This window comes from Tursiops truncatus, chromosome 15 (assembly GCF_011762595.2).
Source record: "Tursiops truncatus isolate mTurTru1 chromosome 15, mTurTru1.mat.Y, whole genome shotgun sequence".
Taxonomy (NCBI): Eukaryota; Metazoa; Chordata; class Mammalia; order Artiodactyla; family Delphinidae; genus Tursiops; species Tursiops truncatus.
In genome coordinates, this window is record NC_047048.1 from 46948331 (window position 1) to 46962475 (window position 14145).

The 14145-nt window shown below is 36.2% G+C and overlaps 1 protein-coding gene across 2 annotated transcripts in view; it reads left to right on the plus strand.

Moving 5' to 3' along the window:
* ESF1 (ESF1 nucleolar pre-rRNA processing protein homolog) overlaps positions 1-14145 on the plus strand; it is a 59394-nt gene that overhangs the window by 31683 nt on the left and 13566 nt on the right. For both annotated transcript variants that reach the window (XM_004317024.4, XM_019941415.2), the window contains exon 10: positions 11845-11966. In XM_004317024.4, coding sequence (XP_004317072.2) covers positions 11845-11966 — 122 coding nt within the window. The remainder of the gene's footprint in view (positions 1-11844; positions 11967-14145) is intronic.

The following is a 14145-nucleotide window of genomic DNA, read 5'->3' on the forward strand; positions in this document are numbered from 1 at the left end:
GCTGCTTCTTTCTGTGGAAACATAGAGAGATTTAAAAATTTTTTTAAGTAATTTATTTGGATTCATAATTTCGAACCAGAAGCAGACTTCTCAGGGTATGGGAACAGTTTGGTCTACGGCCAGGATCACACGTGTGACAATGTCTAAGAAGCCTGTCTTCTGATTAATAAGCTGCTCTGAAGGTCTTAAAAAAAGCCAACAGAAGGCTTTGCGTATTTGCTGTTGAACACTGCAGGCTTCTAGGCATACGTGTTGTTAGTTGGTATTCCAAGATTCTGATATCTTTTTGGACCCAAAGAATGCTTGACCCATCATAGATTACTTTCGTAGATTTCTGTCAACAGAGAATCCCTAAGAATGGAAACAGTGCTAGCTTATAAAACAAGCCATGGATATATTGAAGTCCTAATTTTCAGTGTTACTTTCATTCTCTATTAATTCTCATTCTGTAACTTTTCAATGTTGCAGTGGAGGACACTGCCAATGAAATAAACTCTGAGTTAATTACAAATACTAGAAAAGGAGTAAACCTTAAATGGTACTCTACTTCAGAGATCCCCAACTAGCATACCACCTGTGGATTACAGATTTCCCCAGGTATTGATCCCTTTAGCCTTTAGATCAACCAGAGCCCCCAGCTTCGTTTCCTTCTCTGGTAGCCTCCTCCATTTACTCCAGTGTGCTGTGCAAGCATTATTTTTTATATCTGTCATAATAGGAAAAAGGTTGGGAAGACACTGCTTTCCTAATAGTTATTTGGGAAGTCTTTTTAGCAGTAGTCAGAATTACAGTTTACTTATATAAACTCAGCCCAGTATATGTGGAAAAAATACTTAGATTGCAGCAAGAAAAATATAGCTTAAGAGGTCGTTAAATATTGAAATGCTAGGGAGGTTGAAGTGCTTTTCATTTCTTTTCATTTTTATTAAAGAAAGATTTTTTTTGTTTAATTAATTTAGAAATGACATTTCGGTTGTACTGCAGCCTCAAAATGCCCTTATGTTAATAGCTTCTGTAGTCAGAACCTCTCCCAGGGAGGAAAACAATTAGACACTCCTAAGTTTCAAGCCATCAATTTACAGGTGGATTTTCCAAAAACAGTGTATAGAACGGGACTGTCTTACAATGAAGTTTGGGTTAGCATTAGTAGTTTACTGTGATCATGGAAAGAGCATAGAGGGCTTGTGTCAGAAAATCTGAGTTTAGGTACCTACTGTTCTGATGGGGATTAAATGACTAAAGGCAGTGAAACCTAGTTTAGCACACAGTTGTCAAAGACTGAACATTTACTACCCTTTTTTTTTTTAAACAACTTTATTGTGGGAAAGTAGAGCCTAGATACAAAAGTAAACACTATGTATGTATACAGTTTAAAGGAAAAGAATAAAATGAACACCTGTGCACCCAGCTTAAGAAAGAACATTACCAACATATGCGGTCGCCTGTGAGACTCCTCTCTTACACCCTCTTCCTTTCTCTATCGGAATAAATTATGAAACTGCATTCCATATTAATCATCCCCCTTTTCTATACAATAGTTTTACCACCTATGCATGTATCCCTAAACAGCCTATATTTAGTTTTGTTAATTTTGAAGTTTATAAAAGCATCCTCTGTGTATTCTTCTGTCAGTTGCTTTTTGCTGTTAACGTTCTGTTTTTGAGAGTTATTCATAATCCATATGTGAAGACATGGTCCGTTAATTTTCACTGTTACATAGAATTCCATTATAGATATATCATAGTATATTTGTTCTATTGCCGGTTATTGTGGTGTTTTGCTATTATAAACAATGTCTTTGTGAATATTCTTGGACTTGTCACCTAGGTATATATTGAATTTCTTGGATATGTGTAGAATTTCTTGGTTGTACAGCATGCTCACAATTACCTTAACTAGGTCGTGCCAAATTGTTTTCCCAGGTGCTTGTACCATTTTACTCTAACCAGTAGTGTGAGTTCCCATAGCTCTTTATCCTCACCATTAATTTATATTGTCAGGTGATTTTTTGCCAATTGAGTATGTAAGTAATGGTATCTCATTATGGTTTCAATTTGTGTATTACTCTCAAATATTTGTTGAGTTCCTGCTCTGTGTGCCAGACTCTTCTCTGATAGCACTGAACAAAACAGACAAAGATCCAGGCCTTTGTGGGGTCTTACATTTTAGTGTGTATACATTGGGGGAGAGGGGATGAAGGGAATTGGTAAACAAATAAATAGGTAAAATTATCAGATGATGATTAAGGGCTATAGAAACAAAAGGATAAAACCTGGATGGGGAACAGGAAGTTCATGGGTGGGAGGGGGTAGCCATTTAAAAAGGACAGTAGGGGAAGACTTCATTGAGAAAATGACATTTGTACAAAGAGCTAATGGGAAAGACATTGCATCCTGTGTGTTATCCTGGGAAAGAACATTTCAGGCAGAGGAAGCAATAAATGCAAAAAGCCCTGAGGGGAAAGCATTTCTGATTTGTTCAGGAATAATGAGGCAGAATGAGCCAGGGAGTGGACAGTAATAGAAGGTGAGGGCAGAGAGGTGCCCAAGTCACAAAGGGTTTTGTAGACCTCTGGATGGACTTTAACTTTTACTTGAAATGCAGTGGGAAATGGAAGTGATATGACCTAACTTACGTTTTTAAAGGATCGCTCAGGCATTTGCCTAATTTCTAATGAAAAGAATATTTTTTTCCTGCTTTCTTATCTGTGAAATACCTGTTCATGTCTTTTGACCATTTTTTATGTAGTGTTCTTTGTCTGTGTTTTAGTGATTCATAGGAGTTCTTCCTCTATTTGGAGTTCTTCCTATATTTTCAGCTTGTCTTTTATCAGCCATATATTTTGCACATAGCTTTTCCTAGTTTGTGACTTTCCTTTTTACTCTCTTCAGAGTGTCTTTTGAAGAACAAAAATGGTATAGTCAAGTTTATTAAACTTGTCCTTTTATTCTTATGTACCTCTAGTTCACATAAGTGTATTCATTATAATCTCTGGATAAAGACACTCTTTCATCATTGGTCCAGCATGACCTTCTTTTATTTATTTATTTTTAGTAAAAAGTAAACCCACTATAAAAGCTAGAATTGTGCAACAACTTAAATTTATCCATCTGATCTCTCCTGCTTCCCCATAACTAAGAATAACCATCATCCAGATTTCAGTATTCACTCCTTTGCTTTCCGTTGTGTATATTTTCATCTAATTTATAAGTATTTCTGAAAAGTCTGGATGCACAAAAAGGAATGAAGTACTGATATATGCTATAAAGTGGATGAACCTTGAAAATATTATGCTAAGTGAAAGAAGCCAGTCACAAAATGCCACATATTTTATATGAAATATGCAGAACAGACAATAGAGACAAGAAATAGATTAGTGGTTGGAGGGTGGGGGGGGGTGTCAGAGTGTCCTGCAGGGGAGAGAGATAGGGTTTCTTTTTGAGAAGAAGAAAATGTTCTAAAATTGACTGGTGATGGTTGCATATATCTGTGAATGTACTAAAAAACATTGAATTTTATTCTTTAAATGGGTGAATTATATGGTATATGAACTATATCTCATTAAAGCTCGTAACTTTGTTAACATTGATGGGAGATGGGTTTGTATCATTTGGGACTGATTTTTGGCTTTTAAGTCCTTGATTCATCAGAAGTTGATTTTTATTTTTTTTTGGTATGATATAAGGTGGGAATCCAATTTCAACTTCTTCTACATGGCAGATGTTTTTTATCCTCTTCCATTTATTGAATAATCTCTCCTTTCTCCCAGTAATCAGACATGTCACCTCTGTCAAGTACCAATATTTCAAAACTGTGTGGATCTATTGGTTGGTTCTCTGTTTTATTGGTCAGTAAGTTACTCTGCCTAACCCTGGACCTGTAACACACTTCCTAGAACTGGATAAAGAGCACTAATGACCCACACACCCACCCCCTCCCTTAGGCCAGTTGGTGTGAGCGCTCTGTGAAGAAACCAAACGCTGCTGCCACCACCACCAGCAGCACCAACAAACACTTGAAGCTGCCGCCTTGTGCAGTATCTTCAGGGGAGAGCCAGGCTTCAGTTAGAGCAAGAAGATGAAGAAAATGTTGAGATAAAATAATTGAGTTTTTACTGATGATGTACTGTGAATTCCAGGGAATTTAGTGGTAGAGAATTGAAGGGGGTGGAAGATAGTGACAGAGAGAGTGGATGTATAGTTAACTTCTGAGGATTAGAACATGGAAGATTAGGGGGAACCTGATGATTAGGAGCTTTTGGTGGTGACTAAGATGAATAAGGGATAAAAGTCACAGAGAGATTATTCCTGCTGGGTTCAAGATTTTGGTGGTGAGGCTGAATGCTGAGGATTAGGGAGGGAAGGGTATCTGCTGTTGCCATGGATGCACCGAGCTGGTCACCTCTTGATCCTTTTCTGGGGAGGGGCAAATTTACTGTGAACTCAGGGCTTCCCCTTGAGCCCTATTGATGTGAGTTTACAGGTAAGGAAGCCTGTGTAACTAAAGAATACACTTCCTTAATTCCAGGGCCCAGGGGCCCACTTCTGAACCCTGTCAGGAAAGGGTTGGCCTTATTCCACAGTGCTGTCTTTTATCCCTGGCTTTTAAAATACTTCAGTGTTCTAGAGTTTCACTATGATATATGTAGGTAATTTTTTGCTTGGTACCTTTATTCTTGCATAGAATTAATTGGATACCCAGAATCCTGAAGATTAGTAACTTTCCATTCATTTTAAAATTCTGAGAACTTCTCATCCATTTTCTCTTAAAATATTACCTGTTCCTCATCTTCTCTATTTTCTCCTTCTGGGAATCCCATTTGATATGTGTGGTACCTTCTCATTCTGTATCTAACTCATAGTTTCCATACCTTTGAATCTGTGCTGCATGCTGGGTAATTTCTTCAGTTCTGTCTTTCAGTTCATTAATCTTTTCTTTACCTCTGCTGTGTAACTTGGTTGACTTTATAATTTCAGTTATGTTTTTCATTTCTGGAACTTTTTTTTCTTCCCCAAATCTGTCTCATACCTTTGATAATCTTTTAATTTCTTTTGTTTTTTTAAATGTGCTGATTTTATATTCTGTTTCTGTTAATTCCAAAATCTATAGTCCTTATAGGTCTGACTTATTTGGTTTTCAGCTTACTCTGGTTCATATTGAATTTTGATTGTGATCTAATTGTTCTTGGATCTTTCTTTACCTATGGGAATTCTCAGAGGCCTGAGTCAAAAAAATACTTCTTTTAGAGAGTACTTGCCAGGTACCTAAGGGCACTTCCAATCCTGGACCTATTGAAACCAAATTTTTGGATTAGGGTGTTTGGGGCCACACAAATAGTGTGAATTCTAGCCACAAACTCATGGATTTGTGGACTTGTGGTTATAAATTCTCTGGGGGGAAAATGTGTTTTTACTTCCCTTGTTCTGCCCATGGCCAAAGCCCAAACAGGCATGTATCCCTTCTAAATTGTTGGAGGAGGAGCAGCATCTACTAAAGGATCCTGGCTTCATGGTAGTGGTCTCTGGGACCTGCCATCATGATCGGGCTCCAAACTTTGCCTCCTGCCTCCTTGGCTAACAGCCCATTAAAACCCAAGATCCATGCTAGACCAGAGCAGATTAGTGCATGTCCCCAACGAAAATTCCCTACTTCTGAGCTAGTATAACATTTCTGTTTGAGCTTTCTTATTTTGACAAAATTCCAAAAAATTGCCTTCATTTCCTTACGTCTTACCCATTCATTAAAGTTTTCATTTTTCTGCCTTGTCTATAAACATTATGTATAAAAAATAACAATAGATCTTCTTTGCCACAAATTAAAGAGCAGAATAGTTTCATCAGACTTGGCCAGAATTTTACTTTAGTATTAAGGACAGCTTGCTATTACGTACATTGTGATCACAAACTACTTGAAAGGCAAAGGAAACATACAAATAAAGTACAGACAAATACAGGAAACAATAACTCCCTAATGAAGCCCAAATGTCTTGTATTTGAAGTCAGCTTTTTAAGAACATTTGATTCTAAGAAGCAGGGACAGGTTGATTCACAGTAAGATGAATATACTTGCAAATGGAAGACATCATTCTACAGGAGAGTAAAAGGAGATTCAGAAGAGGTTAGAGAATGATAAGCTCAAATTCAAGGCGAATACAAAACAGTTGCTACCCACTGAAACAGCTTTTAGACAAAGAACAACAACAAAAAGCATTAACATTTCTTCATTTAGTACATACTTTGAGAGTGTCTCCTATGAATACCTCATTGACTATTTTAGGAGAAAGAGAATTAAATGCAATATGAGAAGCCATTCCCAGTCTAAGTAGCTTACCTATACTACCCTTTTATCCTTATTATATTTATTATAGCTGTCTGTATTGTTTCCATATAGTAGATATAACGGTATTCTAACAATATTAAGTACATACAAGGAGCATTTGTTGGCTCTGAATTTTGCTATTTACTGTTATTTCCAAGGCTAGTTGTTATTTTACTTTTTAATTTCATGAACTGTTGCTCCCTGTCTGTAAGGTTGGGAACAAATTTGACTCATGTATCCTTTCAGTTGCACTTCCATTCATTCAGCAGACATTTATTCAGCATGTGCTGTGTACTTGGCCCTCCACTAGCCATAGGGTTACCTTTGTGGGGGAAAAAAAGCAAGCCGTGGCCTCTACTGTCATGGAGTCTGCAACCTAGTAAGGGTGATAACCATTAATAATAGTTAAAAAAAATAATCACACAAACATAAAATTGCAGCTGTGATAAATAGTGCAGAATAAAAGAATATGGTACTGTAAGAGTTTAGGAGAGAGGGATTTACAGAAGTTCGAATTATGAACCAAAGTCTGAACAATGTTCTAAACAAATCTTGAACCAAGTTCGAAACACTTAAAATCTTCATCTTTAAAAACTACAAAGATTGATAGTTTTGCTATCTGATATGCTTTAAGGATAAGTAAATGTCTCCTTCCCTCTCCCCACACCATTGGGGAAAACTGACTAGTTTGAAAGGGTGCCTTTGATGTCAGTGTTCCTCAGGGCATGGTTACACACAGAGTGAATTCCAAGTTGGGAGTTCAGTTGGCGATGGTAGGTAGTTACATTTTAAAGGGTACTTTTGGGATTGAGTGTTAACATGGTCTCATTTAAACATACAACATACATAAATAAAGACTGAGCCGTAAGTGTTCGTAAGTATTCTCAATGGATCCTAAGTTCTCACATACATAAAAAAGTGCCAGTTTCAGCCTATATCAGAAATCTTAAAACATGTATTTTGTTTTTATAAACAAAACCAGCCATAGTACCTAGTTGAGTTATTTTAAGTTATTCATGTCCTGTCCCTTGAAGACTTTTCAAAATTTCAAATGAGCAAGTTCAGAAGAAATGTATATTCTTACTTTAGTGGATTTTGAAAGGATATTTAAAAGAATTTTTGTGTGTATGCAAACTGCCAAAATAAGTCTGAATGAATTGCGCTTAAGTTATTATTGTTATAATTCAGTCATCTGTGCTCATGGTTGGTTTTAAAAGAATTTTTCACCCCTTATTTGTAGGGTTATTGATGTTATTTTTAACTAATTCAGCAGTCCTTGCCTATATGCTTAAATTGTTAAAAAACAAACGCACAAAACTAGACATTTATAATGAAGTTGTTTTTCAGTCACGTAGTGGCTGCTCTCAAATGAAGCTAAAAGTGTCTGAAGAATGTTCTTGTGCATATGCCAGGAAGCTTCTGGAATGGGCATATTTTTAAGAATTTAGAACATAAACAGCTGTGATCCGTGGCAGGAGATTTAAATGACCTCATGATGACAGCAAGAACAAAGCATTTTTAAGTTATCATGGTGGTGTGTTAATTCATTGCAATGTGTTTGTCATTCTACTATTTTGGTGTATTAAGTGAGAGCCAGGCAAAAAATTACAGACTGTATTTAACTGAAGATACTATTTCTTTATTGTTGTAAACAAACTAAATACCAGAAAAATATTTCCCAAGAAGGATATTTCATGAATTATTTAGAGCTATAGGTCCTAAAAAAAAAAAATGCATGAACCACTTTGGGATAAAGGCCATTTATTTAGATCCTAAAGTTTTGATTCATTTTCTGTTGGAGAGACTATGTTCCAAACATGAAAGATCAAACAGTTGGCTTGAAATAAGAATTCCTCCTTCAAGACAGATCAATTAAGTGCTTATTAAGTACTTACTATGTGTCTGGCACTATGCTAAATATTATGCAATACAAAAGAAGGTGACTTCAGCTGCCTTTGTTCTAGTTGGAAAAAAAGGCATACTCAGTTGAAACTTCTAAACTAAAAAAAGACATTATTATAATCAAGTACCAAACAAAAATAATACATAATTTATGTGATACAAATAATGAAGTAGCCCTTCTCTTCAGAAATGACTTCTAATGCTTAAAGAACAAGAAAGGGAGAATTGTTTCCAATCACCTGTCCTGAAACAGATCTATATCACCTTTTGGTTCCCTCAGAAACAACCTATGGTATCTTGAACTAATGGTGACTGAAGTTTGACTCAGTATCTTTTTCCTACTGTAACTGAGCATGACCCTATGGGGCCTTCCTAAGACAGACCCCTCCCCCATGTCCTCTGCTTTAGCTCCTCTCTGAAGTACGCAGATAACAGTATATAATGCACATTTCCTGAGTTGTTTTACAGATGTTAAAACCCCCACCAAATGGAAGAAATTAACTATTTGATGACCATGAGCACATAGCCCCCAGACCTACTCGTGCCTAAGGATTGATAATGTTAATGCCTATGACAGTACCCTGTTACCTCACCATCAACCAATCAGAGAATTGTACACGAGCTGATCACATACCCTGGGATTCTTCTCGCTCACCTTGCCTTTAAAAATGCTTTGCTGAAACCCATTGGGGAGTTCAGGCTTTTTGAGCATTAGCTACCCTGGACTCCTTGTTTGGCACCTGCAATAAATGCTGCACCTTCCTTCACAAAAAAATGAAGGAAGGGAAGGGAAGGGGAAGGGAGGAAAAAGGGAAGGAAAGAAATGACTTCTAATCATTGTCTAGGACAGTGGTTCTCAACTAGGGGTGATTTTGCTCCCTAGAGGACATTTGGCAATTCTGGAGAGATTTTTTTATTTTCATAACTGGGGGCTACTGTCAGCTAGTGTGGAGAGGCCAGATATATTGCTTAACATTCTGTAATGCACAGTCCTTCACAACAAAGAATTATCTGGTCCAAAATGACAGTTGTACTGAAATGAGAAACCCTGGTGTAGAACCTACAAATGTCAGTGATAAGTTTTGAAATAGTGGGAAATGGACTCCCGTCTTCTCCTAGACCTCTGTTGCCCTGGTAATGCTGTTTGCCTGAGGCCATTTGGATCCTTACATAGAAATGAGCATTGAGGATTTATAAACTTTTGAACATTGTATGCAAGTTTTTCCAGTACAGTGTTTGAGAGAGAGATTCCATAGGTTTTTGGTTTTTTTTTTACATTTTATTATTATTACTTTTTAAATTATTTATTTATTCATTTGGCTGCACTGGGTCTTAGCTGCAGCATGCGGGATCTAGTTCCCTGACCAGGGATCAAACCCTGGCCCCCCGCATTGGGAGCGTGGGGTCTTAACCACTGGACCACCAGGGAAGTCCCAGAGATTCCATAGTTTTTATCAAATTCTAAAGGTATCCATATTCCCCAAAAATGTCAAGACCCAGTCACGTGTGGAGTAGTTCATAGAGATTGAGACACATTAAACTAATGTTCTAGTCACCTAAAAGAAACAGTAACACCTTTCTTAGCATCATGCCGAGATAGAAGCAGAGTTTAAGTTTCAAGGATTAAAATTAACCAGAGAATACATTTTGGCGGGGGGAAAAAACACTCTAAATATATTACTTAATTGAGTATTTTGGAGTAATAAAATCTTTCTTAATATATGAGGAAATTAGAATACCTTAAGGATTATTATTTAAACATCATATTTAATAACACAATACTGTGCATTTAGAATTTGAGACTGGACTGTGTGCTGACCCACAGGCATAATATATAAATTGTTTTATTTTGCTGTTCGAACTCAACTTGTTTTGTCAGGATTTGCTTCTTTCTCCCAATTGAGGATCCAAGTTTACATTTCCTAAGGTGCTGTGTATCTGTTGATTCAGTCAGAGATCTGGACATGTTTTATACAGTTCACATTTCTCCTGAAAACTGTTTAGTAAAGTGATTGTGTTTTTCTTATAAGAAACGTTTTTGAATTGAGAGTTGTGTTTCTGATTTGGCATCCCGTAAATCAGAGAGTATCCCATAAATCAGGCATACCAGCAGTATGTCATGAAAACAAATCTGCATAACCTTGAGTATGCATATACCTTAATACTTTTTTAACTTACAGAAATTTAGAGATTAAGTCTTGGCTTAAGAGCCAAAGAGGGGACCTTATAGATCATCTGTTCCAGCTGTTTCTGCTATTCTTTGGGGCTCAGGACCCAAAGCACCACTTTCAGCTGTTTTGTATATTTGGACTTCTACCAAATATTTTCTTTTAGGAGAAAAAAGGTGTATGCGGGAGGAGGGATTTGCATGCTTCTGATCCAGACTAACCTCATTTTGCAGATAAGGAACCTGAGGCCCAAAACTTTAGATTTTATTCGTGGGCTATACGTTTCTTTATTTTATATCAAACCAGCATTTCACATGTATCTGGTAATAGTATAGAGGACAGTTAGGAGTTAAAATTGTAGCTGTATGGCTTCCTAGTTGTGTGTTCTTAGGCAAGTTGCTGAACGTTCTCAGTCTCAGTATACTCATCTGGGGAAAGGGGAATTATTATATCCTTAGGATGGTTTTCACTTTCTTAGAATTTAGAATGTATCTGGAAAGATAATCTGGGTTGACCTTGTCTCTAGATTCATTCCATTAATTTTTTAATGGATTTTGTGTCCTCTAAATGTTAAAACTCCCTCTCCCCAAACCCAACCATGACCTCCCCAAAACACTACAGAGTAAAACAAACATCTGTATTATCAAAGGGGATAACACAGTGGTCACGTTTCCTTTACTTTGACAGTAATGAGGTCTTCATGAACTGATAGATGAGCCTTGGGGCCTTTTCTTTCTTCTCACCCCACTCTAGTTGTTTCATAAGCCACCTAGACACATGAATCAGGAACTGCAGAATATAATGAACAAGGACCTTGAGAGATAACTACAAGATAGAATAACATCATTGAAAGAACTTAAACATACAAGGTGGAATCTGAACTTGATACTCCTTTTGATCTTAAAGTTGTGGATTCACAGAGTGAGTTCTTGAGGAGAAATTACAGGAATTCTTTCTTCCTGGGGCATTTCAACAGGGATTGCCTTACTAATCAATTTTTGTTAGTCACTTGTAGTTTCCAGGGAATACAGTCTTTTACTTGGGCAAAGAAGCAAGTAGAAATAATTATGTTAAAGACCACTTACCTTTTGTTACCCAAGATTAATTAGTAGTCATATCCTGAGAAGATTTTGTTCCAGAATTTTTCTTAGTGTCTCAAGCAATTCAATTAAGTACAGAGAAGTGAATTTTGAGCTTAAATAAAGGAGTTTTCTTTAGTAGCTTGACCATATATTTATTTGCTGAGTTGGTTTGTTCATTTCAGTTTGGTTAGGTTTATTGTCATTTGTTGTTGGGAAATAGCTTTGATATAGATTGATACTACATTACTCTGTGACATTGTAGTGTTGCATTTTATCTTGTTACTCTAGTAAATACATGTAAATTAACCTTTTTGGTAAATTGCATTTTTCAGTGAATGAAGCTTTTAAACTAACTTATCTGTGTTTTCTCTTAGGCCTTAAAGAAAGTGCAGAAGAGATGGTCAAAAACAAATTGGAAGGAAAGGATAAACTGACCCCATGGGAACAATTTTTAGAGAAGAAGAAAGAGAAAAAAAGACTGAAAAAGAAACAAAAGGTATCAGTGATAATCATGACTGAATAATTACGAATAATTATTGAGCAACCACTAAGTATCAGAAGGTACCAGGTGCTTGGCATCTAGTATCTCATAATGTGACCACTCACTGCGGTGGGTGAAGTGTTTTCTGCAAGGCTGCATAATGATACACGAAGCCTGTATCATTTAACCTAACTGCCTTGCTCTAATATTTTACATTTATGTGCTACCTAAATAAATGCATAGTTTAGTCGATTTCTAGATGTAAGACAGTTTGATTCTATTCTGTGTTTTTGAGGAAGAGAGGTACATACAGACATTTTTACTTGAGGATGTATACATAGAGAAATTTTCAACATGAATGAAATTTTTTCTTTGTATTTCCGTTTCTCAAGCTGCGTTTTTCACTTTTCAGTATTATTTTATTGTATAGATCTTTTAACATCATATTGTCATTAGATTCCTTTATCAGAGATATTTTCTCTGTGCTAATATGTTGTCTGTGAAAAATCTGATTTGACTCCTATCATTCAGGGATAACATCTTTCCAGAGTTAGAGTCCTTAGTAATAGCAGAGACCACTTAGGGTTTTTGCCAATAAGAGTACTCTATCTTGTCAACGAAATGCAGCATTCTAGCAATGCATTTATTGTCTTAAGATGGTATCACTAATCACAGAATTTTACAACTTTTAGGAATCTTAAATGATTAGTTTTCGTCCAACCCTGACGTTTTATAGTTGTAGAAAATTAAGTGATTCGTCTGAGGATACACAGCTTGTTAATGGCCAAGCTGAGACCAGAAACCAGATCTCTTGCTCCAGTGCTCTTGCTACTGTATTGTGTTGTTTCTCTCCGTATGATGTAAGCTTGTGCTTTTGGTACAAGAGCTGCAATATTGAAAGAGGGCTACAAAATTGAATGATGCAATGGAGTGAGTTTTGAACTCCTGTTATACTCAGTGTTTTTGGAAATGGATAGTAAAATGAGGAAATGAGGTAAGAGCCCTGCCCCCATTGATATGCTGCCTCTCTCAGGCAGTAAAATATCTTTTAAGTGGAATAATTCCACAAGTTATTAAGCCATCAGTTTATTGGAAGACTTACAAATGAGTCTTTATGGGGTCAATAAAGTAGTCATTCTTTTCTGAGATCTTTAGCAGCTATTGTCTTTGATTTTCATTTGGTGCTTTGAGATTATCTTCTGCTTTAACGCTTTCCCTTCATTGGGCTTAGACTGGACTCATTTTATCAATAATATCAAAAATACATCAGTTGAGTGCCCAGTTTGTTCTAGACTCAGCTCTATACTGGACTTGGTGATTCCAGCAGATCTCTTCCACCTCCCCAGGTTCTTCACATATAGAAGAGTTTCAAGAATTCAAGTTAAAAATACTTTTTCCCCTTTTCCTCTTCGTGACTTCAATTTGATATTGAGAAATTATTACTAAAGAAATGAATATGTTTATACGCCATAGTTGATATACTATAATTTAGATCTAAAAAACAGTTTAAAAAATGTGAATAAATATGTGGTTAGCTATATAAGTATTTCATAATCTTTGTTAGAAACATCATATTACTGATGAATTGGTTATAATAGTTTGGTGAAAAAGTTCTTAGAAGCCCTTGTTCTTAAAAGGATAGTAATATCAAAATGAATATTTTTTAGAGCTTGGTGGGTCTTCTTCAGCATGTAGGATGATGTTTAGCAATGTGCATTCTAAATGTTTTTGTTGAAACGACTCATGTTTTAGATTCCTGGGGATAAACTCAATCTGGTTAGTCTGATCTCAGTTTGCATATGTTCTGTGTATTTTATAGACTTGATTTTTAAAATTTAAATATACTAATTTAGTAAACTGTTCAGATTTGATTAGGGAAAATGTAACCAACAGATGTGCTTAAAAATAGCACAAAAGTTTTCATGAGTGGATTATAGATAAAACAAGGTAATTGTTGAAGTTGGGTGATGAGAACGGTAAGTTCATTATCATTTTCTTTAAATAACCAGCAGATGAATTGCTTTAATGATTTAAAAGATAACCCACAATGCAGTACTTCAAGCTATTGATAATCACTGCCATTTCTTAGTTTCGTGAGAGATGAGGCAGGCCACCTCTCTTCACTGATCACCCATCTCAAAGTATTCTTCTCCTTGAATGTCTGTATTTTATTTTTGTCTCTTTGGCACTTCCT